The sequence below is a fragment of the Borostomias antarcticus genome (genome assembly GCF_949987555.1).
Source record: "Borostomias antarcticus genome assembly, chromosome: 3".
In the NCBI taxonomy this organism is placed as follows: domain Eukaryota; kingdom Metazoa; phylum Chordata; class Actinopteri; order Stomiiformes; family Stomiidae; genus Borostomias; species Borostomias antarcticus.
Genome location: NC_140236.1, coordinates 15812435 through 15839914, shown reverse-complemented (window position 1 = coordinate 15839914; position 27480 = coordinate 15812435). Strand labels below are relative to the sequence as shown.

At 46.4% G+C, this 27480-nt stretch overlaps 2 protein-coding genes across 2 annotated transcripts in view; one reads left to right on the top strand and one right to left on the bottom strand.

Annotated features, from left to right (window-relative positions):
* LOC311307070 (ephrin type-B receptor 2-like) overlaps nt 1-3243 on the bottom strand; it is a gene marked incomplete at both ends in the record, with an annotated part of 33976 nt that extends 30733 nt beyond the window's left edge. The window contains 2 exon segments of the mRNA XM_084435821.1: nt 3148-3225; nt 3228-3243. Of these exon segments, the coding sequence (XP_084291947.1) occupies nt 3148-3225; nt 3228-3243 (94 nt within the window).
* Nucleotides 3244-11178: 7935 nt separating this feature from the next.
* On the top strand, nt 11179-24519 carry LOC311307266 (putative beta-lactamase-like 1; the record flags this gene model as incomplete). Its single annotated transcript, XM_084436063.1, has 7 exons — nt 11179-11284; nt 11453-11561; nt 12067-12199; nt 12731-12888; nt 13879-14057; nt 23213-23318; nt 23541-24519. The coding sequence occupies 7 exons, from the start codon at nt 11179-11181 to the stop codon at nt 24517-24519; spliced, it is 1770 nt and encodes a 589-aa protein (XP_084292189.1).
* Between the last annotated feature and the right edge of the window lie 2961 nt (nt 24520-27480).

Genomic DNA, 27480 nt, shown 5'->3' with positions numbered 1-27480 from the left:
AAAGAAAGAGGACCTGTGTAGCATGAAAGAAAGCAACAGAGCAGCGTAAAAGAGAGGAACCACATGAGACAGGTACAAGACACTGTGATTACATGTCAGACAGTTATAGCTGCACTACACTCCACTTGAGAAAGATGTATTCACACGCTGAAGTACTTGGAAGTACCATCTGCATCCAACTGCTAATATATGTAAACCAACCACTACCTAGAAGCCACCCTTTCAGGTGAAAAACTGAAGCCATGTTTGAAAAAGGAGAGGGGGAAAGAGAGAGAGAGAGAGAGAGAGAGAGAGAGAGAGAGGGTGCGAAAGAAAGGGAGAAAGAGATGGTCCTATATGTGATTTCCCAGACTGATGGCCAATGCTGAATTGATGGCTTCTGACGTGGCTGAAATCGTCCGGGTCTGCCGGATTACATAAAGGGCTGGGGAACCAGGAGCCTGGCGGGGGGGGCCAGGGGGAGGTCTTAGCCCTGAAGGTCTCAGCCCTGATCCAGAGGGACAGAGGGGAGGGGACGGCGGGTGGAGAGACCACACCAGACCAGGCAGACGTCACATGACCAAGCCCAGAGCCCACAGACAGATGTCACGTGACCGCCAACGCTACAACTACACCAGGTGTGTGTATGGGCGGACTGATGCCACGCCAAGGGAATGTGGGCCCACTTTGCATAGCCTCAGTGAGTATGTAATCTATTGTGTGTGTGTGTGTGTGTGTATATATATATATATATACATGTGTGTGTGAGAGAGAGAGAGATCTATGCATGTTTCCAAATTGTGATGAGAAATTGTGTACTGAGCTCTATTCGGCGGTGCAATGGAGGGGTATACAGACTATACACACTTCTTTATCCATGGACACAGTATATCCACTTCTCACTAATGTAAAAATGTAACATCTCTGCAATTAAGCATCAGAATACACCCACTTCTTTAGTCACCACTTAGCCTGGTATGACCGGGATGGTCGTACCAGGCTAATCACCACTACCCCCTGCTCATTAATTTCAGTAAACATTGATATTGCACACCATAGACCTGGTGTATTGGTGGTTCTGTTCCCCATGGACAATGTTCATACTAAAACACTTCTCTCCTAGTAGTTACATTAATTTCATTGGTGCAGTCAGCTGCAGAAATTTGTGACAAAGTGTGGAGCTGGACAGACAGTATCACATGATCAAACCTAATGTCCCTATATCTAGGGTATGGAGACACATGCTGGAACAGTGTCATTGATTACAGTTAGGACACAGCACCATTTTTTTTCAAGCACCAACCATGCCAAACTAATTTAGCCACTTTGAATCAGATCAATGCGTTCAATGACTTCTTATCCCAACTAAATCGGTCAGTGATTCCATCATTGAAATCTAGTTTACATAATGCTAACATACATACAACTGTGACCCAACTAACAATGAATATGTAGTTATTATGAGAAATATTGTGCTGCAAGAAATGTAGCAACAGTCCTAGAAACTTGGACATACATTTCGAAAACTCATTCACAATCACACCTTTACCATGATACTCCATATGGGGCCATTTGACTGGACGGTGGAGCTACAGGACACTTCCCACACAGCCCAATCAAATGACCCAGTCCAGTTACCCTCAGTCCAATATACATTTACTGGCCTATTAAATGTTAAGTACATGAGCAAAGATACTATAATACGTTAAGTGACTTGTGATCCGTAAATCATATTTTCTAAGGCTGAACAACTATCCTAATATCATGAAAGAGGTGAGATGGCTCCTATAGCAGACAAAATAGTCAAAATAGTCACACAATATATGGGGGGTTGTCATGTAATTGTTTCACTGAAGCTTTCCACAACAAATAAACAAACCTCCTGAGAATCTGAAGGACAGGCCAAACAAATTGCAGGAGCAGATCATCTTTTCAATGCAAAGGGTCTTTCTAAGCTTTGAATGGATCTGCAGTATTTCCATTAAATGTGACCATTGGTCATAGGTCTGTTTGTCCACAATTGGTCCATCTGTCAATACTGTCATTAAATACAGAAGTCAGAGAGAAAGTGTGAAATGTATGTCTTGTGGGTTTTCCATTTTGATCATTTATTTGTTTTAGTCCATTTCCTGAGTGGAATGACAACCACAGCTGTTTGCTACTGGGGCCTACTATTTGATTTGATTTGATTTGAAACTTTATTTATTTATTTTTTATCAATAACATGTTTAGGAGGAAAATGTTAGTCGTAAATTGGTCATCATTACACACACACACACACACACACACACACACACACACACACACACACACAATAGGCTATACCTCAACAAGTGTGTGTGTATGTGTGTCAAGAGAGAGAGAGAGAGAGAGAGAGAGAGAGAGAGAGAGAGAGAGAGAGAGAGAGAGAGAGAGAGAGAGAGAGAGAATGATATCAGATAGATTATGGGTGAAGCGAAAGGACTATGAATGTCCTGTACAATATTGATCTGTTTTGTTGCACTTTTCGGCTATTCATTGCAGAATTGTAGCTACATTTGGGCTACTAATCCTTATGTGGATACATACTGTACTATGCTACACACTTGAAAGAGATATTGCTTTAAACTGGTCCATAAAATCCAACTAGATAGCCTGCATAATAAGGGTCCTAGTTTAATTAGGACGAAATCTTACCATTCCAGGAGTGATATATGCTATATCTCCAGGGATTTACATCAATCTCAGCAGGCTATTCTATGGACACAGTTCATGTAAAAACATGAGACGACATAGACCACAAACAGACAGTTCACACTGAAAACGGTTACGATTTTCAGGTCATGAATGCCGTTTTCACCTTCTTTGATGATGAAACAGTAACATTTTGTGAAGCTACATTAACAAGCGGAATCGATACGTCTTAATAGACAGCCGGCGTCTATACTGTGGACTATGTGTCAATATGAGCACCTTGTCATTCTGCCACAAAACAGAACTGCGTCCCACACCATCCCTCTAAATACACACTGCAGCAGGTTGCTCACAGGCTATTTGGGTTATTGCTTACAGTAAATAGTGGGCTACTATATAATTGATGGGAGTTTGTTCAGCGCTTATTCACACTGGCAGTCGTTCACGCACGTTTTAATTATGCAAAGGCTATAGAACAAATGCATAATATCTTACCTTCGACAGCCCATACCACTGGCATTATCCATATAAAATATAAGAAATCCATTACAACTGAAATACTTGGCATTTGACTGTAAAAAGCCAATGCATTCATAGAAAACGCGTCCACCAGTGGACCATTGACAGGGAACTCATCTACGGACGCGCAAATGTTCTCGACCAATAGAATGAATCGCTTTTTCTGAGAGAACACGGATCTAAGCCAAGTTTGGGCGAAACCAAAAGGGAATTATTCAAAGGGGAGAAACGCGTGTGCATAGTTAGTAGCATTTTATGTCCTTTAGATGTGGAAAAATATGATTCTGGAATGTGGAAAATTGTATTCAAAACAACCGAACTTTAACTTGTAGGCTTTAACCGTAGCCTAGGTCTTATTTACTGTACAGTTTACAGTAAACAACGTTTAGCTACTGTACCAATAGCCTATCCTACACACAGCATAGCCTACACAAATACAAGCTATACATTTACAGAAATACAATTCTTTGTATTGTTTGCTACTTTTACTGTGCTTGAGTCACATCTTTACATCCCTTCAAACATCAAATTTGGCTATATATCTTAGCATAATGGACACATTTTAGTCAACCAAAATTTTGGGTTATTGCTTACAGTTAAACCCATGATATAAATCATGAAATCTGGTAAATCCAGGAAAGGGTCATGCAGCAAAGTGAGTTAAATGCCAGTTTCCATTTGATATTTAAAATGATTTAGTAGAATTAGCCTACATTTTGTATTCGGTAATTTATCCATGCACGAATTAACAAGACAGTCCTCAGAGCACCACAGACATCCACAACCTAAAGGATTTGATAGCCTAAATGAAGCCACTAGCTCCCTTCTTGGACGGCACTGTCATATCTCTCCAAAGGTGAGTTTGTATAACCGAATGCATTCTAAACTGTACACGCCTTCTTAGGCAAAGCGACGAGCTTCAGGTAGCATGCCTTTTCAAAAGACCCAACATCCCTCTGACACTTTTACTTCAAGTCATTTAAGACCAATAGCGCCACCCTGAGAAGAGAAATGGAACTGCAGTACATATGTGTCAGAGTGTTTATGGTGGATAGTGTGACTGAAGAGGTTAGGGCTCAGAGCGTGGGAACAGATAATTTGATTCATGACTTCCATACAGTATACATTCAAGACTTTTTTCTATGGGTAAATGAATGGAATTTTACTAAAGTTTAGCAATTCACCAAAAAATTCAAGTGCCAATCTGAAACTTACTCAGACTATATGGAAAGCTGTCTGCCTTGAGATGAGGGTCTATCAGACACCCACACCTGGGCGACCCAGCCGGGGGTGATCAGTTACACCATGGATTCCCCCTCTCGATCCACAGCCACCTCAAAGCTTTTTCTGCAGCTTTTTTGATGTTTCTGGTGGCTTTTCTCTCTTGGAACCCTCTAATGCCAAGGAGCCTGAGTGGCCGGTGTAGAGACTGCCCTGGACTTCCCCTGCAGCCCACCTGGACAGGCTCACAGTGGACCCTCCACCTGTTCCCTCTGCACCTCTACCAGCTCCAGGTATTTGTCCCTCTTTCGCTCATGGGCCTCCTCTATCCCGTCTTCCCAGGGGACTGTGAGTTCCAACAGAACCACTTGCTTTGAACTGTCAGATGTTAAGACCAAGTCTGGCCTGAGTGACATCCTAGTAATGTGCTCTGGAAAAGCTGCCTCCCAAGGTCCACTTTCAGCTGCCAGTAACGAGCCGAGGCCGGCAGCCCAGTTGGGACCCCGCGCTCAGCCCGAGGTTTCTCCCCTGCGCTAACAAAGGTGATCTTCCAGGTGATGTTCCAGGTGATGTTCCAGGTGATCTTCCAGGTGATGTTCCAGGTGATCTTCCAGGTGATGTTCCAGGTGATCTTCCACGTAGATGCGAGGACCCAGTTGGTCCAGGCTCCTCGCTGACGCGTGGCCACTGTCCTACTGCAGCGCTCCTCCTCCACGATCCTTGCACGGATCTCTCCCTGGATCAGCTGACGTCTCTCTCTCCCCTGGGCTTTGTCGTAGCAAGGTCTTGTACGGCTACCAAGTCCAGCTCGTCCGACTGCCACAGAGCCCACCAAGATGCCATGTCTCAGCCTCCATGTCTCAGCCTTCCTGTCTCAGCCTCCTTCGGCCTGTTCAAGATGCCATGTCTCAGCCTCCATGTCTCAGCCTCCCTGTCTCAGCCTCCTTCGGCCTGTTCAAGATGCCATGTCTCAGCCTCCATGTCTCAGCCTCCCTGTCTCAGCCTCCTTCGGCCTGTTCAAGATGCCATGTCTCAGCCTCCATGTCTCAGCCTCCTTTGGCCTGTTCAAGATGCCATGTCTCAGCCTCCATGTCTCAGCCTCCCTGTCTCAGCCTCCTTCTGCCTGTTCCACTGCCTCCTGCGGCGCCACTTTCTTGCTGTTCTAACTGTCATGCCTGCGGAGGAGCCTCTGGTGTCAGATGAGTCTCTGTAGAGTAGCACCTCCCTGGCTCGTGACCTTAAACTCCTCTGTTATAGAATAAAACTTGCCTTGTCCAGCCGGTGAAGGGAAGCTGCAGCTTGTTGGTGAGCCCATAAAGGGCAATGGCTCTTTGGCCGGCCCAGCCACCTGCGCAGGAACTGGCTGATGTTTCTCTCGGAGCCTTCCACGATGGTTATTGGGACTTCGTATATCAGCAGCGTATTTACAAGCTTAGCATTACTTACCGAGCTTACCATTACTCATTAACAAGGCTCGTGTCCCCCTACGACGCCCTCCCCCCCATACTGACTATCCTCCTTGCAGCACTTGCACACGACCTCTGATTGTTCCACAAACCTCAATGGCACACACATTACACACACTATAGCACTGCTCATCCACCACACTACAATCTGCACACACACTGTACATACACCCACCACACTCCATTCTGTATATAGTACATACATTGCATTTGTGCCTCCACTTTTTTTAACAGTATAACGTAATTTGTACATTGCACTGTATTTCGTTTGCACTGTTTTTTGTATTTGCACTATTTTTTGTACAGTTTTCCACTGTCATGTCTTTGCACTGTCCTGTCCTGTCCTGCCTCCTGTCCTACAGTATGTCGTCTGCAACAGCGTATGCCACAACCCTGGTCACATTCCTAGTATGTGGGAACTATGTACATGGCTAATAAACAGATCTTGAATCAAAGTGATAAGTAGAATCACTGAAACATGTAAAATCATTATACCACACTTGATCAGTAGAATCACTGGAACATGTAAAATCATAATACCACACTTGGAAAAACAAGAGTAGCCTGAAGGGTTTCTCTGTTTTTGTAAAGATGATTTGGTGGCTAGCTGGACATCATGAACACAGACACCTAGACATGTGTCATGTGGCTTTTGATGAATATTTGTTTTGATAAGAAGCGCATGTGTGTGTGTCAGGGCAAACTGAGTGAATGCAGATGAGCTGAACTCACTTCTCTGCTGCTCTGAGCAGCTCACAAGCCTTCAGCAGAACCAACAACTTAATCTATTTGATATTCAAATGTAGTCTAATTATCTTCATGAATCATATGATGTGAATTCTGAAAAATCTGTCACTAAAATGTAACACTAAACTACTAATAGTATCCGATTAGGAAATGTTCTATAAAAAAAAAATACAAATGTTAATTTGTAACATTTGTGTTTTATTTTAACAGAGCATTTTCTAATCAGATACCACCAGAGGAAGAAGGCAGAGTGGAGAATGCTACTGGGATTTCAGTAGGAAAGCGAACTGATTCATCACAAGCACTGTTCAGTTAACCTACATGAGGTTTAAATGGTGTCTAAGCAGAGCAGAGTGGGGATGGGGGGAGGGAGAGCGTCTAGAGAGTGAGGAAATAGAGCAGAAGGAATATGGGACTGACATAAAAGAATCCAGCAGAACTCAGCCTCAAGACGAGTCAGGGTTGCAAAACAGTAGATTAGAGGAACCAAGGGGTCGTTCCCATGGAAACCTTTGCCCAGGGAGATTGCTGACCCTCTTGTCTGCCAATGCAAGCAGAGCACAGATTGTAGGTCACGCATGGCACCAACGATCCAATCAGGACTAATCTGTCCTGACTCCAGGGTCATGAATTGTACTGTGAAGCTGGTCCCTCTCTGGTTTGTCTTTATTAACATACTTTTAGATATACATGTTTCAAGGCATGAGGGAAATGTTGTATCTGCAAAGATGAAAATCTCTTTCTTTCACACACACACAAACTCATGTACACACACAATCACATGCATGCATGTACACATGCAGGTGCACGCACACCCACACACACGCACGTACACACACATACACACACACACACCCATTGTTGAATCTCTTAGAGTTCATAAAGAGCTAAGCAAACATGTAGAGAAAGGCCTTTTAATAGCTTGCTGTGTTCTATAGACTTACGTCATACAGCAGGAAGAGAAGCACACCCACTCGCTGGCCCGTTCTGCCCCGAGGCAACGCTGGAGACACCAGATCCACCAGCACCCCTGACCCCTCCATGTCTACAGTGACACAACACAACCTCTGAGGGATTACAGTGTCTCATCTAGACTGAGACCAGTGCTTCGGGAATACACATCAACTGCTTTTTGACCACTCTCCTTCTGTATCACTGTCTATCTGTTTATAATTTTTAACTAGAAGAGATAAAAAAAAAAAATGTAATCAGTTTGCCAGAAGAATTCCTTATCCAAATATATCCTATCAATCCAATTACGATTGACTCCTCAGGTATCTTCAGATTTAATAGAATGTACAACCATAAATGGAATTGCGCAACTTTAAATCAATGGTACTTTTCATGAATGTATGTGACAAGTAAATATTAAACAGCCCCTGGTCCCTTGCTGCAGTAGAAAGTGCACTTGATCGTGATGAGTACTGAAGCAGGGCTGCCCTTTAAGGCCTAGGCACCAAATTGAATAAATTGACCTTGTCAGTGGAGGTGACACAATTTCACACAAACCTGGTCTTGCCGACATTTCTGGAGCTGGACTGTATATGCTGCCACAATGCAGCCTAAAGGGATAAGCACATATTTGATGGGTAATTACATTTCTGGAGCACACATTTCTCACATTTCTCAAAGGAACATCTTTTTTCAGTAAAGTATAAGAACAGGCTGGTGATTTCCCTGGAAGTGCTTTCTGTTTGTGTGATAAGATGCAATTAAAACTAAACTATAATATACAACATATTGCATATTAGATAGATATCTCCAGACTGTAGGTTCACTGTTCAGATTGGAGCTGATATCTCCAGACTGTAGGTTCACTGTTCAGATTGGAGCTGATATCTCCAGACTGTAGGTTCACTGTTCAGATTGGAGCTGATATCTCCAGACTGTAGGTTCACCTTCCATTGTGTTGGTGCCAGAGTGTGGTGGTGAGATCAAACCAGAGAGGGAGGGGTCAGATACAAGTGGCTGCTTCCTCTTCTCCACTCCAGCAGGTTTATGACGGTAATAAAGCAACACTTGTGAAATAGACTTTGTTTAGTAACTGTAAATTGTCCTTTGTTTTCTATTGTTTTAATTGTTATATGCTATTTTTATGTTTCAAAACCTCTAACTCTGCTGCTGCCCAAGTCTTGGCCAAGACTTTCCTGTAGAGACTTTTAATCTCACTGAGACCCCTTTCCTTGATTAAATAAAAGTTAAATAAAATACACATAAAAATCCATGAAAATAGGTTAATAACATTTTATTGTATGAGGCCCAACAGTATACCTGAGGATTTCCCCCTCTGCGCTCGTGGTTCATGCTGAGGATGTCTCCATGTTCGGGGTTTCTGCTGCACGGTCGGATGCCGGTGACTCAGAAGTCAAGCCAGGAAGTCGGAGTTCTTTTACACTACTGAGCACATTTCAAGCCAAGAAGGACTTTTTTTGGCCCGAGGTGACGCTCGGATCAAACGTGTGAGGCTGGATTGATGAGTAGATTGAGGTCGAGCAGCCTGAGATCAGAGATAGCTAGCCTACATCCTAGACAACTCTATTTAGGAAAACAGTTTGGCGGGCTTCTCCGCCAGGCAGGCCAACATTATCTTTGAATAACTATTGGATCAAGGTTCAGTTTTGGTGATAATTCCAGCAACATCCAAACTATCACGAGGAATGTCAGCCAGTTACCTGAGACCGCAGTTCTCCATATTTAAATTCAAAATGGCTGGACCTGGAGCTGTCTTTATTGACAAACACACAAACAAACGTGAGTGAGTGGTGACACAGCACACACAACACACACGTCTTTGGTGGTCTTGAATGTGTGTATTGGATTGTGGCTTAATGACATTATACACCACCCTCTTCTGGCAAGACTGGCAAGTACACCTAAAATTGAGACCCAAGAAGCCATTCATCAAATCAATCCGATGTAATTAGAATGTGTGCAGATGTGTGCTTACCTTTCATGCCACTAATGTGTATGAGAACGTGGTGTGGATCCGGTTCGCTGAGGTAGTAGCCTGGTTGATATGCCAGAGAGGATATATCATGCAGGCCTCGCTCTCAGGAGGACATGCCCACCTGCCACCAGTTGTCACTATAGAACTGTGCCTGCCACTCATTGCATTGTATCAACTCTGCAGTAAAATAAACCTCCAACAGCATGTCATAAACTGCAGCGCGTTAACTGCGTATGTGTGTGTAAATATAATCATAATCAATTACCTATAAATGTCACTAAATGTAATTTGATATTCTAAACCTGTCTTTTGATGTTTAGGGTGGATGCTTGGTCTGCTTCCAGTGGTGATGGCTGGTTGAAATGGAATAACAGGGACAGCAGCCAGTAGAGTAGGCTACTCACACTACGCTACGTAGCATGTGACTGTACCAGGAGGCTATGACATATGCCTGATAATCCTTAGCTGTTTTTCATCAGCCTAGCCTATACTACCATGTACAGTAGGCTAGTGAGGTGTGAGCCGGCCCTTGTAAAAATCATATCCGCTGCTCTGTCAGTGTTTCACTTCAAATAACAGAGCTTGACTTGGATATTTCAGGATAAGCAAGTGTCATAGATGCTTTAGGCCATTAGGACTATAGTATAGCCAATTTCTAATAGCCATGATTGATTTCTGATCAAACCACTTCTCTAATTGCTTTTGGCAGGGATGTATCATGAACCATTACATTGTCTACATCTCTAAACATCAATCCAGTCCTAACTTTGTTGATAGGCCTACCATATTGACATTACAATCAAGATAATTGAATATTGGATGGATGAGTGAAGCGTGCACCGAATAACCCTCTCTTCTCTTCAGCGTGAAATGATTGCAGACTGAGGATAATAGCTTAAGGGTTTCCTTCTCAGCCTTCCTGCCGTCGGCCGCTCTGTACAGAAGAGGAATCTCCACAGATTATGATGTCAAAGCCCCACAGTACAGTGGGCAGAATGCGAAGAGCGTCACCCCGTTCAGGGATCATGGGCAGGATTAGGGAAGTACGTGGTGTAGGTAGTGGGTGGCAAGTGAATGCTCAGGAGCGACATGTCTGAGCTGAAAGGGCCGGGCGAGATGGCCTGTTAGAGCTTCAGGGACTAAAATTAGTTTTCTGAATGGCTGGTTGATTTTGGTCAAGTCACTTTGAAGATGAGACAGCAATGATGGGAGAGGTTTTGGTCCAGTGAAGCTTCTCTTTGCCTTTCAAGTGAGCTAACATTGGTGGTAAGTCAATTGTACTACAACTACAGGGTCAGGTCATTGTGATCTTCATAAATCATTTCACATCTTTGACAGGCTAACGTGTAGTATGACATCGTTTTGATTGCTCGTGCTGTCACTTATTATTTCATTCGGAATAAGTAGAAAAGGATTTTAATAAGTTGTGATGCTTACTTTTGAATATTGAACGTTGCTGAGACCAGACTGGTTTCACAAACAAAACCAATTCATCAAGTGTCTATAGGAGAAAACAAATATCCAGACTGTATGAAGACTAAATATATCTAGTTCATAACTAACAACAAACTTTGTCAAATTTCACAGCGTTCCCATAACTCAGTGGAAGTCCTCAAAGCCAGCAGGATGAAGGTGCAATGGACCAAGCTGGGGCTGCTGGTCTTTTTCCTGCACTCCTGCGTCATGACCGGCTGCTTTGTATGGCAGTACAGGATGTCCAAACTACAACCAGGTAGGACTGAGGACTCCTTTCCCCAAAAAAATAGGAATCCCCAAGCTCCCGACATGCAACTGCTATGTCTTTGATTAATCATATTCTTTTGAGAGATGGTTTAGGTGTACCCTACCCTTTTGTAAGTTATCCTTCCTTAGACTCCTTGTCTTAATTGCTCGTTTGCAGAGGCGGTGGGGGATTACACAAAGCTGGGCGTAGTGACTGTGGGATTACTGGGTCCTTTAAAGCAGGCTTTAAACCCAGAGGAGGAAGAAGGGGCAGGGAGATACCTACGGTAGGAAGAGGGGGGCGTTCCTGTACTGTACCAGACACTGGCATCACCCGCCCGGCAACAGAATCAACCTGATCTCCCAGTGGGGCTGCCACAGAATACATGTTTACAGAAGAGCTCATTTGGCTGGTCGGGAGAACTGTGTTCAGAGGATACCTGTCATGGATGAGGTCATGGCAGGTTTATTTGTCACATGCACAGCATGCAGGTAAAACACAGTGAAATGAAAGGAGTGGGGGATAAATACAATAAGATATCAAGGGGGATGAATACAATAATACAATTAAGACAGTAGACTAGACAATAATACAATAAAGATAGTAGACGAGGAATAAAAAGAGATAAAAGGAGGAGAGGAAGTAGATAATACGATTTACCAGTATAAACTATACACAATAAGACGAAGCGACTCTGGACTCACCTGCGCCATGATGATGGATGGTAGGTAGCTACTTTAGCTTAGCTTGTCACGGCTGACACTGTGAAGAATACTGTAACGCATCTACAGTCACTTCCCGCTTTCCTCTCTGTCAAAAGAAGTTGAAGAGAAAGAGGGGGTGACAGAGAAGCTGTGCCCTCGCTTCCCAGAGCCCACTCCCCTGCAGCACCCCATCGCAGGGCTCAAGGACGCCTTCGAAAAGGTGAGCTGGGCTGGTTTAGCTCCAGATGATGATCTTCATTCTCTGATCTACAGGACAATATGTTTTTGTACTGTTGAAAAGAGGAAAACGTCTGCACATCCACTATGCAAACCAGGTGCAAGACCAACAAAGCTATACGTAGAAAAAGAAAAAGTCTGCACTCTGGAGCACATAGAACTTTTCAAGAGTTTTATTAACGTTTCAGTCCACTGATGAAGGTCAGTGGACCGAAACGTTAATACAACTCCTGAAAAGTTCTATATGTGCTCCAGAGTGCAATAAGTTTTTGTAGACCTCAAAACATGGCGTGAGCTTATAGTTAAATCATATGAAAGGAGACTAAGGGAATTACCATCTGCCCTGGGTCAAAATATGCAGAGAATTACAATTTATTGTTTATTGTTGTGTATGTGATTTCTTTATTTTTATAACTTTATTTTTTACATTTTGAGAATGATTCAATTATATTAAACTCCAAGATCAGGCCGAGCATTTTTTTTAAGTTAATTTAATTAATTCCGCCTCTTACAGATAGACACACTTTTAAGGTCAAGTATTCAAGACACCAGGCTACCAGCTCTATCGGTCATAGTGGTCTTCAATGACTCAGTGCTGTGGAACGGACACTTCGGCAAACTAAATGGCAGTGACCCGTCCTCACCTTCACCCAATGAATACACGGTATACAGGTGAGCCTGTCTGTAAAATAAAGAAAAGAAATGTCTGCACACAGGACACTGCTGTCCTGTACTTTATTCACCCCTCAAACATAATGTTTGTCCCAGAAAGGGCTTCATCAGATCAGGTTCACAGCCTGCCTGTAAACCCACTTGTCTAAAGCTTGTTAGAAGAGATTATATTTTCTGTGAATGAATTTTGAGAGGTGACGTCAAAGAGGATGCACTGAGCCCCGCAAATTTATCTACATGCACATAAAGAAACAGCTTCTTTCCTAGAGCTGTCATGGAGCTGAACAAACACTCCCCTCCCACGCCCTCTATCACCCTATGGGACTTATAACTCGGACTGAATGGAATTTTGATGGAGGAAATATGGGACTGTGCAATTTTCTGTGTGCTCTTATATATGCTCTTATGTTGGTCTATGTGTGTAACCTGTGTGTGTGTGGCTGTGTGGCTGTGAGTATTGTTTTAGAGGAAGCTCTTACGACATTTCGTTATACTTGTATAATGACAATAAAGCTTTCAATTCAATTCATTTCAATAAAAGAAAGAAAAGGCTGGTATTTACCTGCATTGAAGACATCCTTCCAGAAAGTCCATTGAAGTAGCTACAATCTTCCAATCCAGTCTGCTCCTCATGCGTTTGTTATCATATTCTCCCCATCATTACAGCGAGTGAGTGGGGAATTGTGGGAAGTGTGGTTCTTAAAACGCAGTGCCAATTTTATCACGACCATAGGGGCCGCCAAAGTGCCGAGTTATCTCATGTAGCTTTAAAGTAAAGCCTATTCACTATCATTTTGATTTATATTCAATTTATGCAATTTGTGCATACCAGTAGTGCACATTATTTATATTTCTAAATTGTTTAAATATTGCATCCAGTACCTTTAAGAATAACATAAAAACCAATATTATCCAATACCTTTCTATTGCTATACTGTACGTGCATTGCTTTTGTTTTTTTCTATTGCTTACAGACTTTGTTTCACACAGGATTGCCAGTCTTTCCAAGATTTTCCCGACACTGATGCTGTATAAGCTATGGGAGGAGGGCAAGGTGGACTCCTTGGACGACCCCCTACAGAAATACGCTGAGAACTTCACCATCAAGAACCCCCTGGGGCCTGGGTCTCCATCGCTGACCCTGCGCCGTATGGCCAGCCAGCTCTCTGGTAAATACTCTATCTCATTCAGTTATCTTAACATGACTGAGTTGAATTGCTGCCATTGTTCTACTAAAAAGACACATGGCCCCCGGCACCTCATATAATTCAGATCATAACAGTTTAAAGCTACATTCGATAACTTTTTTTATAGTTAAATATTCAGTGTTTTCTGCTAATAGTTTATGAACTGGCCTTAGCAAGACCCCAAAAATAAATATGAGACTGCATGTGACCCTGTGAATTTAGCATTTTATTTTCGAATTTCAGTGTACTGCTAGTGAGTTTTTATCACGATCAGAGGGGCCACCAAAGAGCCTCATGCAGTAGATGAGACACAGACAGAGCACTGATGGCTCTGAAAAAAACACTCTGAAAGACCTAGTCTGGGTTCCTCTAATGTTAATATTAGCTTCTGCTTCTTAAGGACAAGCTCTGCCGTAACTTACCTAACCTCTGCTTGGGTGGGTAGAGGGTAATCTGTTATGGTTCGGGCCGGGTCCTCCCCGGCTCACCCCCGGCTCCCAGTCTGGACCCCCGTTTCTGCCCCGGACCCCCGATTCGCCCCGGACCCCTGGTTCGCCCCGGACCCCTGGTCCACTCTGCTTGCTCCTGGTCCAGACCCTCGCCCCTGCCCCCTGGTTTGTTCTGCTCACCCCCTGCTCCCGGTCTAGACCCTCGCCCCTGCCCCGGACCCCTGGTTCGCCCTGCTCACCCCCTGAGCTCCTGTGCCCCCTGGACCTTCCTGGACCCTGAGCACCTCCTCTCCCAGTGACTGCCCCTGCACTACCCCCAGAGACTATTGTACACTTTGTCACTTGGTTTTGTTCTACCTCCTTGTGTGTTTGGTCTTGTGTTCGTTGTCTTGTCTTCTATGTTGGTTTGTGTCCTCCCAGCCCCAGCTCTAGACACCTGGGGCCTCATTTATAAACGTTGCGTAAGTACAAAAGCGTGCGTAACCCATGCTGAGCAACTTTCTACGCAACTTTCGGTATTTATAAAAAACAAGCTGAGCGATAAGTTGGCGGAAGGTGTGCGTAACTCTACGCACACTTCGACCCTCCTTTAACTACGATAAGCACGTTTCTGGAGAAAGGGGAAAACGCGACTCCGATGGCAGAGGGATGAAACTCGGGAAAGTCTGCGAAACACATGACATATTGAATAATAAATACATCGGTCGCTGCAAGAAACCCTCCAATGTGTCACACAGTTTAAACGGAATCAATCGCCACCGTAGCCTAATCACGAAATAATGTCGGCATTGCTTTGGATGTGTCTGTGAATTGACCCATTTGTGTCATAATATAATGTTATGTTGTAGGCCTATTCATGTATAGGCTATCCCGAGAAGCATCACGGGCAGTAGCATATGAATAAAAGCCACATTACGTTGATAACACAACACGACACGAGCCTATAGGCTTATCATAGTAATGATTCCGTATGTCGATAGCCTACAACTATAAGGCCAATACTGCACCAAACAAATGTTGCATTCGGCGTTGAAGTATATTTATTCAGTTAATCATTTATTTAGTTAATTATTCGTATGTTTAATTATCCACCTATTCATTCGTTAATGTATTTATGTATTTATAGCCTATATTTGATTAGGCTTTTATGTAAACCCGAATGACCACTGAGGCAAGCCGCAATTACAATGATGTTGAGCGGTGAATGGAAATGTCCTACTTGAGGCAACTGTAGGCTACATTAGGCTATATTGTACATCATCATATATCCTCATATTGTCTTATGATTGTCATGTAGCAGGCATACGAGGAATGTGGGCCTAAAAACGCATGTCATCCCAATGCTCACATGCCGCTTTGGTAGAATTAGCTGTGCGCAAAACAGCGCATGGAGGTGATGCGTCTCCAAGTTGTAAGAACACAAGGGAGCAAGTTAGATTATTAATTTGCCGAATCGTCATGTGTGTAGCTATAATTACTTTATAGAATCACATGAAACTCATCCATGGACCCCATATATTTACAAGACCTCGATACAGGCACTGATATAGCTGGATTATAGTAGGCCATGACGCACGGGGCCTTGGATATGCCGGGACTTGGCACAGATGTTCTAATATGTGCTTGGCTATCCCGCAACATCCATTAGAACACGCAGCTTCTATAGGCCTACAGAATGTTTTGAGAAAGTATGTGAAATGCATGATATCCCGGAAAATACACAAATTGGATGCTGCAAAGAACCCTCAGATCTGTCGTACAGTTAAATTGGGGATACTTGCCTTAAGTAGTCACTATAGGCCTACATGTTTGCATTGTTATGGATGTCATTGTAAATTGACCCGTTTATACGTTGATAAGTTAGGCATTTTATTCATGGGCCATCCTGTGAAGCATTAGATTACGTGCAATATAGATCCAAACCCCATTACCCATGCAACAACACTATAGGCTTATAATGATTATCAGTTTGGATATAAGCAGCCACCTAATAAGGCCTACCGCACTAAACGAATGCCAATATAGCCTGCATGATAGATAATTCATTATCTAACAGACCACTCAGGCCTAACAGGTGCTCTTATCAGTCGTGCACATGTGAAATCATCGTTCCGAAAAAATCCTTTTGCGGCGTCTCAACCTCGTTGACCAATACCTCCACCTCGCATCGGTAAAATGTATCTTTCTCTTTCTGCCTTTTGCACTCGGCTCCATTGTCGTTGCATATGTATAGGCGTATCACTGACCATTTATAGGCAATTGTGGGCGTTAATTGGGGTGTGATCAGAACGCGCGTTCACGTGCGCCAAGTTAAGTGTTGATTGTGATTTATAAAGGGCAGCTGGCGTAGGCATGCCTGAGTGAACATGGGTTGTGATACGCAGCGTTTTATAAATCGGAGATTTTTTGTGCGTATATTTTAGTAATCACTTAGCTAAGCTAACTTAGTTACGTGGATTCTACGCAATGTTTATAAATGAGGCCCCTGTCCCCTCACTAGTCTCACGTCACTCAAGTCCCTCCTCTCCTGGGGCCTCATTTATAAACGTTGCGTAAGTACAAAAGCGTGCGTAACCCATGCTGAGCAACTTTCTACGCAACTTTCGGTATTTATAAAAAACGAGCTGAGCGATAAGTTGGCGGAAGGTGTGCGTAACTCTACGCACACTTCGACCCTCCTTTAACTACGATAAGCACGTTTCTGGAGAAAGGGGAAAACGCGACTCCGATGGCAGAGAGATGAAACTCGGGAAAGTCTGCGAAACACATGACATATTGAATAATAAATACATCGGTCGCTGCAAGAAACCCTCCAATGTGTCACACAGTTTAAACGGAATCAATCGCCACCGTAGCCTAATCACGAAATAATGTCGGCATTGCTTTGGATGTGTCTGTGAATTGACCCATTTGTGTCATAATATAATGTTATGTTGTAGGCCTATTCATTTATAGGCTATTCCGTGAAGCATCACGGGCAGTAGCCTATGAATAAAAGCCACATTACGTTGATAACACAACACGACACGAGCCTATAGGCTTCTCATAGTAATGATTCCGTATGTCGATGGTCTACAACTATAAGGCCTATACCGCACCAAACAAATGTTGCATTCGGCGTTGAAGTATATTTATTCAGTTAATCATTTATTTAGTTAATTATTCGTATGTTTAATTATCCACCTATTCATTCGTTAATGTATTTATGTTGTATTTATAGCCTATATTTGATTAGGCTTTTATGTAAACCCGAATGACCACTGAGGCAAGCCGCAATTACAATGATGTTGAGCGGTGAAATGTCCTACTTGAGGCAACTGTAGGCTACATTAGGCTATATTGTACATCATCATATATCCTCATATTGTCTTATGATTGTCATGTAGCAGGCATACGAGGAATGTGGGCCTAAAAACGCATGTCATCCCAATGCTCACATGCCGCTTTGGTAGAATTAGCTGTGCGCAAAACAGCGCATGGAGGTGATGCGTCTCCAAGTTGTAAGAACACAAGGGAGCAAGTTAGATAATTAATTTGCCGAATCGTCATGTGTAGCAATAATTACCCTTTATAGAATCACATGAAACTCATCCATGGACCCCATATATTTACAAGACCTCGATACAGGCACTGATATAGCTGGATTATAGTAGGCCATGACGCACGGGGCCTTGGATATGCCGGGACTTGGCACAGATGTTCTAATATGTGCTTGGCTATCCCGCAACATCCATTAGAACACGCAGCTTCTATATGCCTACAGAATGTTTTGAGAAAGTATGTGAAATGCATGATATCCCGGAAAATACACAAAGTGGATGCTGCAAAGAACCCTCAGATCTGTCGTATAGTTAAATTGGGGATACTTGCCTTAAGTAGTCACTATAGGCCTACATGTTTGCATTGTTATGGATGTCATTGTAAATTGACCCATTTATACGTTGATAAGTTAGGCATTTTATTCATGGGCCACCCTGTGAAGCATTAGATTACGTGCAATATAGATTCAAACCCCATTACCCATGCAACAACACTATAGGCTTATAATGATTATCAGTTTGGATATAAGCAGCCACCTAATAAGGCCTACCGCACTAAACGAATGCCAATATAACCTGCATGATAGATAATTCATTATCTAACAGACCACTCAGGCCTAACAGGTGCTCTTATCAGTCGTGCACATGTGAAATCATCGTTCCCGAAAAGATACTTTTGCGGCGTCTCTACCTCGTTGACCAATACCTCCACCTCGCATCGGTAAAATGTATCTTTCTCTTTCTGCCTTTTGCACTCGGCTCCATTGTCGTTGCATATGTATAGGCGTATCACTGACCATTTATAGGCAATTGTGGGCGTTAATTGGGGTGTGATCAGAACGCGCGTTCACGTGCGCCAAGTTAAGTGTTGATTGTGATTTATAAAGGGCAGCTGGCGTAGGCATGCCTGAGTGAACATGGGTTGTGATACGCAGCGTTTTATAAATCGGAGATTTTTTGTGCCTATATTTTAGTAATCACTTAGCTAAGCTAACTTAGTTACGTGGATTATACGCAATGTTTATAAATGAGGCCCCTGGCCCTTTAGTTCCCCCCTCTGCTTCTGCCCGGTCCCTTTCCCTGTCCCAGCCTCGTTCCCCGTTCCCTTCCATTGTGTCCTTGTTCCTGTGTCCTTGTGTTGGTGTCTTGTTGGAATCCCTCCATGTCCTTGTCTGGGTGATTGTCTGCACCTGTGTCTCGTTATGTCTTGTTGCACACCTGTACATTGTTCCTTGATTGTTCTCCCAGTGTATATATGCCCTCCTGTTTCCTTTGTTCTCGGTCGGTTCATTGTCAATGTTAGTGCGTGTTTCCCCTGCGTTTCCTCCCGGTATTATTTTTGGATATTAAAACTTATATTTTGAACCTGAGCTGCTTGCCTGCTGTCTGCTTTTGGGTCCTACCTCCACCAGCCTCAAACCCTAACAGAATGAACCGAACAATTATGGACCCAGCGGACGATTTAAGACAGGTACCATCGAATGTTTGGCGCTTTGTGGAGGCGGCGGTTAATGCCTTTCGCCTGACTGATGAAAAGATGTTTTATGAGTTGGCTCTCCAGGAGATCTCTAGCAGGCCTTTCTTAGCAGACTCTTTAGCCGGGACTACAAAGCGGTTGACCTCCGCCATCGCCTTGGCATCTGCCAGACTGCAGCCTGATTACGAGCCTGATTACCTCACTAAGATCGACTACTACTTTGACCCCACTGAGTACAATGATCCGGTGTTGGACTGGTCTGAGGGCAAGGAGATGGCAGCGTCTCTCGGACCCCAGGTTCTTCCTGATGCCCCCCGGTGTCCTAAGAGGGCATCCAAGAGGCGGTGGCGTTCCCGTGGCAGCCGTTGCCTCCGCTCCTGCGCCCCGGCGTCTGCGCTCCCCAGTGCCCCGGCGTCTTCGCTCCCCAGTGCCCCGGCGTCTTCGCTCCCCAGTGCCCCGGCGTCTGCGCTCCCCAGTGCCCCGGCGTCTGCGCTCCCCAGTGCCCCGGCGTCTGCGCTCCCCAGTGCCCCGGCGTCTGCGCTCCCCAGTGCCCCGGCGTCTGCGCTCCCCAGCGTATCAGACGTTCCCCTGCTGACCAGCGGCCCAGTGACTCCGCTGTCCAGTGTCCTCGAGCTACGGCAACCCAGCACCCCGGAGCATCTTTTTTTCAGCGCTCTGGCGCCTCCTAGTCTCTGCACCGTGGGCACCTCCAGGTCTCCGTGCCACAGACGCCCCCTGTGTTCCATGCCTCAGCAATCCACGGAGTCCCAGCCGCAGCTGTCACCCATCAGTGACCTGCAGTGTTTCCTGGACACCGAGCTGCAAGCATCTCCAGTTCCTCATGTGCTCCAGTGGCCACCTGTGGTTGCATCCCAGCAGCCCTCCATGACTGTGCTCCAGCAGGCCCCATTGGCTATGCTGTTCCCTGAGCTACAAGAGACTCCTGTTCCTCATGAGCCCCGGCAGCCTTCCATGGCTATGCTCCAGCAGGCCCCCTTGGCTGTGCTGTTCCCTGAGCTACAAGAGACTCCTGTTCCTTGTGAGCCTCAGCAGTCCTCCATGGCTGCGCCCCCACAGGGCCCTGTTCCAGGCCCTGTAGCTGTCCCTGGACCGGCAGCTGACACTGACCCTATAGCCGTCGCCATTGCTGTAGCCATAGCTGTGGCTATTGCGGTAGCAATTCCGGTTCCAGACTCCAACTCCTTACCTGACCCAGTTCCTGTCCCCTTAGTGGTGGCTGTCCCTGACCCCGGCAACCCTGTTAGCTCCAGCCCTGTTAGCTCCAGCCCTGTTAGCTCCAGCCCTGTTAGCTCCAGCCCTGTTAGCTCCAGCCCTGTTAGCTCCAGCCCTGTTAGTAGCTCAGGCCCTGTTAGCCCCAATCCTGTGAGCCCTACTAGCCCCAGTCCCGTTGTCCCTGTAGTCATCCCATTCTCTGTAGATGACTCGGCCCCTGACCCCATAGTCATAGTCGTAGCTATAGTTGTAGGGGTAACGGTAGCAGTTGCAGGTCCTGACCCTGTCTGCCCAGCTAGTCTCGGTCCCGTTAGCCCTGTTAGGCCCAGGCTATCTAACCCTGTTCAGTTAGGGGATCCGGACTCTGATCTCCTAGATACCCCTGGCTCAGCTGCCATGCCAGGCCCTGTGGCCACCCCAGCCCCTGGGCTGGTCCTCTGGCGATCTTCCCGCTCTGTTCCCCCAGACACCGCTCTTCTTGCCCTCCTGCTTCATGGCCGACCACCTGAGCAGTTTCGCCGGCCTCGGGGCTTGCGTCTACGTCGGCCCCCTGAGCGGGCTCTCCTGCGCCGTCGGCCCCCTGAGCGGTCTCTCCTGCGCCGTCGGCCCCCTGAACGGTCTCTCCTGCGCCGTCGGCCCCCTGAGCGGTCTGTCCTGCGCCGTCGGCCCCCTGAGCGGTCTCTCCTGCGCCGTCGGCCCCCTGAGCGGTCTCTCCTGCGCCGTCGGCCCCCTGAGCGGTCTCTCCTGCGCCGTCGGCCCCCTGAGCGTTCCTGCCTGCGCCGTCGGCCCCCTGAGCGGGTTCTCCTGCGCCGTCGGCCCCCTGAGCGGGTTCTCCTGCGCCGTCGGCCCCCTGAGCGGGCTCTCCTGCGCCGTCGGCCCCCTGAGCGGGCTCTCCTGCGCCGTCGGCCCCCTGAGCGGGCTCTCCTGCGCCGTCGGCCCCCTGAGCGGTCTCTCCTGCGCCGTCGGCCCCCTGAGCGGTCTCTCCTGCGCCGTCGGCCCCCTGAGCGTTCCTGCCTGCGCCGTCGGTCCCCTGAGCGACCCTGCCTGCGCTACAGGGTGCTTCGGTGGTCCTGCCATCGCCTCTGGAGGCCAGCTCTGCTTCCCAAATGCTTCCGCCGTTCGGCCGGGTCTCCTGGTCATCCTCCAGACCTGCCCTGCCATTTTGTTCTCTGGTCGCCTGCCTGGGACGTTCTGCTCTGTCCCTGGTCAGCCCTCTGGCCGTCCGCCGGAGGAGTTCTGCACTGTCCCTGGCCAGTTCCCAGGCCGTCCGCCCGAGGCTCCCGGTGCTGTCCGTTTCCCTCCTCCGGGCCCCCTCCGCCCTCCCTGGTTGGGGTTTTTGGGCCGTCTGGGATTCGGCCTTTGAGGGGGGGGGTACTGTTATGGTTCGGGCCGGGTCCTCCCCGGCTCACCCCCTGCTCCCAGTCTGGACCCCCGTTTCTGCCCCGGACCCCCGATTCGCCCCGGACCCCTGGTTCGCCCCGGACCCCTGGTCCACTCTGCTTGCTCCTGGTCCAGACCCTCGCCCCTGCCCCCTGGTTTGTTCTGCTCACCCCCTGCTCCCGGTCTAGACCCTCGCCCCTGCCCCGGACCACTGGTTCGCCCTGCTCACCCCCTGAGCTCCTGTGCCCCCTGGACCTTCCTGGACCCTGAGCACCTCCTCTCCCAGTGACTGCCCCTGCACTACCCCCAGAGACTATTGTACACTTTGTCACTTGGTTTTGTTCTACCTCCTTGTGTGTTTGGTCTTGTGTTCGTTGTCTTGTCTTCTATGTTGGTTTGTGTCCTCCCAGCCCGAGCTCTAGACACCTGTCCCCTCACTAGTCTCACGTCACTCAAGTCCCTCCTCTCCTGGCCCTTTAGTTCCCCCCTCTGCTTCTGCCCGGTCCCTTTCCCTGTCCCAGCCTCGTTCCCCGTTCCCTTCCATTGTGTCCTTGTTCCTGTGTCCTTGTGTTGGTGTCTTGTTGGAATCCCTCCATGTCCTTGTCTGGGTGATTGTCTGCACCTGTGTCTCGTTATGTCTTGTTGCACACCTGTACATTGTTCCTTGATTGTTCTCCCAGTGTATATATGCCCTCCTGTTTCCTTTGTTCTCGGTCGGTTCATTGTCAATGTTAGTGCGTGTTTCCCCTGCGTTTCCTCCCGGTATTATTTTTGGATATTAAAAACGTATATTTTGAACCTGAGCTGCTTGCCTGCCGTCTGCTTTTGGGTCCTACCTCCACCAGCCTCAAACCCTAACATAATCTATACTTAGCCCCAGGCTTGTCTCTAAAGATACTGCAGGTTAGCAGTAATGAGCTCTCAGAGCAGACCGGCCTGGGACCAACCGGAGGGACACTGGCCTGCTCTCAATAACATCTTAATAACAATGTCATATAAATAGAACATGGCTTTTGGATTTCTATAATGTATACACATGTCCATCTCATCTGGTTATAGGTTTACCCAGAAGGCTGAGGGCAACCAGTCTCCTTTGGGAAGGAGACATGAAGGCCGCCATCGGTTTGTTACGAGACGATGTCCTAGTGGCTGACCCAGGAACCAAGTAGGACACTCCATTCTCCCTCTTAGCCTCATTGCTTATCTTTGTGCTTTGTACAGTGTCAACAATCAGTAGGACCAGAAGTTGTTCCTGACCATTTGTCATTATCTGATCTCAATCAATCAGGAATGCACTCCATACTCTTCTGTCCAATTATATGCACCCATTGATGTTTGGAGTAAATTGTTGAGTGTGTGACATTGCCATCTCCTCTCCCTTCCCTAGGTGTCACTATAGTAACGTGGCCTTCTCCTTATTGGCCCACGTCTTAGCCAAGAGTGTAACAGACTCCGACTACGAGCGCTGGGTGTCTGACAACATCCTAGCCCAAGTGGAGATGGAGGACACTGGTTTCAACATGGGCCCGGCCGTGCAGAAGCGCATGGCCGTGGGCGTGTACAGCAGCGGCCAAGCAGCTCCGCTCTACGACCTGGGCTGGTACCGGCCGGCCGGTCAGATGTACTCCACGCCGGCTGATATGGCCAGGCTGGCCATGGTGCTGCTGGGGGCCTACAGACACCCCCTACTCCGGCAGGACACCCTGAAGACCATGCTGACCCCCCTGTTCCGCTGCCATGACAGCTACTTCGCCAACTCCACCGGCACGCCCTGGGAGGTCAACGAGCTGCTGGGCTACGAGGTGGTGAAGAAGGACGGCGACCTGGACGGATACGCTGCCACCTTCTCCCTGGTGCCTCAGCTGAAGCTGGGACTCGTGCTTCTGATGGCCGGGGTGCGACCAGGGGACCGGGACCTGCTCAGCCAGGCCTACAGCATCCTCATCCCCGCCATGGAGAGAGCCTTCAGGGACGCCCGGCGCAGCCTCGCCCGTCCGCCTGACCCAGCGCCCTACGTGGGCATCTTCACCTACAAGAACATGACCTTCTATGAGATCAAGGCGGACGAGGACGGGGTGCTGGTCATGCAGCAGTTCGGGCCGCAGGTGGACATTGCCGTGCCGACCAAGTACAGGACTATACGGCTGGACTACCTGGAGGAGAGGGTGTTCAAGGTGGTGTTCGAGAGGGAGTATCCCTGCAAGCTGAAGGTCAACAGCGCCTCCGTGTCCCTCGAGGCTCAGGACAGACAGCTCTTCAACTTCTACGTCTTCAATAAGAAGGGGCTGTCCCCCGGATTCGACTCCCCGGGACTCAACACATACCGAGTGAGCCGGATAGCGAGCCGGCCAGTCTTTACCAGTTGAACTTGAACTCTCCAGCTGAGATACTTTCCACTTGCGACATTCAAGTCTCTAGCGTTTCCAGGGCCGGTTGTACCAACACTGTGGCATAACTAGTTAGGATAGTGTTTTATGAGCTCAGTGGAACGGAACCCTAAGTTCACCACGACAACAAGGGAGGAAATTCAAACAGTGATGCCCAATACTTTATTTATGCTTTATTCATACAGGGGAGCTTTTGAGGCCTAGGTCTCTTTTTAAAGACATACAAGAGACATGAAATAAAACATGAAAAATAAAAATTACACACAAAGAAAATAACAAAGGAGCAAAAAAGTTGTGATTTATACTCATGGAATGAGTTTCAAATGATTTTGTTTGAATGTAGATGACGTTATGTAAATTGTTATATGAGTGTGTTTTTTTTTTTTTTATCTGACAGTAATTGTCAGAGGGCCTTTTTGTTTTGCTCTATGAGCTGGTGCACTTGATGCATTTGTATCCTCCATATTGTCAATATCAATTCCTTTTCATCTCAATACCCACTGGATTATGTGTCCATGCTTATGAAATGACCTTTTGAACAGTTTGTTTGCTTTTGATGCTGTGTCTGGATAAAAAGTGCCAAGTAGCAAAAAATATGAAGATTAATTTATCACTTAGTGTCCAGTCACATTGAAGTGGATCTAGGCCTCCAGGTAATTCTGTAAACATTCAGTATGACCTCAGGTCTATTCAGTCTTTCCTTCTGCTTGCACGCAACCTGTCAGAGGTATTTTAAGGTGAACCATGTTAATTAATCCTCTCCTCGGCTAAGCCGTCAGGATGACCCAAGGACAGGTCACCAGCCTGCAGCACTTTCTACTTACACCTGTTCAACTGACCACAGAGATGCATGCACATGAAACGGGACCTACCTGTACATGCCAAGAAAATATCCATAACCAAATAGCTTGGTAATACAATGGAAGAAAATGAAGATTATAGTCAGCTTTATGAAACAAACAGGATAGAAAACATGTGGATGGAAGAAATGTCTTACAAGCATATGTTCAGCCCCATTTCCACCACATGGTGCTGGCTCAACTTGATTCAACTTGATTCAGCTCTACTGGTTTGACTTGTTTTCACTGCGCTTTCCACCACAAATAGTACCCCCCTAAATGTAACTGGTCGTTATGACATCACAGAGACGGGTTTCTGAATGTGGTCTGGTTCTGGTCTGGTCTGGTCTGGTTCTGGTTCTGGTCTGGGTCTGGGTCTGGTTCTGGTCTGGATCTGGTTCTGGTCTGGTTCTGGTCTAGTCTGGTTCTGGTCGGGTTCTGAGTCTTGTCTGGGTCTGGACTGGGTCTGGTTCTAACAATTTTCTCTGACCAATCAGCGGTCTGCAGTGTTGATATGGCCTCACTACAGCTCACTTGGAGCCTTGACGGCGCAGGTCCTAATAAAGTCATGCCTCTGCTCGCCTTTTTTAGCAGTGGAAAGCCCCAGAAAGCAAGTGGAGTTCAGTAGGTACTTTTTGGTGCAGTGGAAATGGGGCATCATTTAGTTTAGAAGTAAACTGAGCAAATCTTTTGATTCACACTCCCTTGATAAAAGCTGAATACACAAAGATTATCATTGACAACAATTGAATATTTGTGAACACATTGTAGGCCTACAGTCAGAAACTAGGTGCAGTAAACCACACGCATGCAATAAAAATAATATTCCTTAGTCTCTTCCTATTTTCCACCAGCAGCACCATAAAGAATGACCAAGTATTTATTAACTAGGCAACGTCTTAGCCAATAATATTCCCTCTTTTTAATCTACTGGATCCAATAAAAGGTAAGGGAAGCTTTGCAATGTACAAACCATTTCTACCAACAAGAATGAAAAGGGACTCAAGTAGTGAGAAACACAACACGGCCGAGGAAGATCAAGATGACTAGGGCTGCGAGCAGCAGTGAGCGGGCCCTCGCACCCCACGCGTGTCGGGGTGCGGCACCGTTAAAGGGTGTGCTATTTTGGTTGCCAGTACTCGGAGAAACTTCCTGTCACCAGAAGGTGGCGCTCTAAGCGTGACTCAATACCAATGCATAGATGTGTTCAGGACGGTATCTTGATGAAGCGTGAGAAATGTTGTGTAAATCGGACAATGTATGTAGGAGTTATGATGACTTCCTGCTTGACCTGTAGGCGGCGCTATAAGTATGACTCAATACTGACCTACAGATGTGTTCAGGACACGACCTTCATCAAGCGTGAGCAATTTGGGGTAAATTGGATAATGTATGTAGGAGTTATGAGTACTTCCTGTCTCACCAGTTGATGGTGCTGTCAGTGTGACTCAATACCGACGCATAGATGTGTTCAGAATGCGACCTTCATGAAGCGTCAGCAATTTGGTGCAAATCGGATAATGTATGTAGGAGTTTTGAGGACTTCCTGTTTCACCAATAGGTGGCGCTATAAGTATGACGCAATACTGACACAGATGTGTTCAGGACATAACCTTCATGAAGCGTGAGAAATATCGGACAAATCGGATAATGTATGTAGGAGTTATGAGGACTTCCTGTTTTATGGCGAAATGTCCAAATTTGGCAGGGCACCACGGCAAGGGTGTTTGGTGAAAAAAATTTTTTTTTAATAACTTTTGATCACAAAGGTCTTAAGATGAAGCTGGCCGAATATGAAGTTGATCGGATGAAATCTGTAGGAGGAGGAGTTAAAGTACGAGGACTTCCTGTTGGATGTTGGGTATAGTTCCAAGAGACATTTTAGTGTCTTGATGAACTACATATGCCCACCGAATTTCGTTCGCCTACATCAAACTGAAAGGTGGGGCTCGCCATTTAAAATTTTCCAGGGGGCACTCTTGAGCCGTTTTGCCACACCCATTTCCGTCACCCATGAAATATAAAAATGTTCACCGCGAGTCACGTATCAGCAAAGTTTCATCCGTTTTCATCGATGTTTAGGTTGCCAAAAAGGCATTTG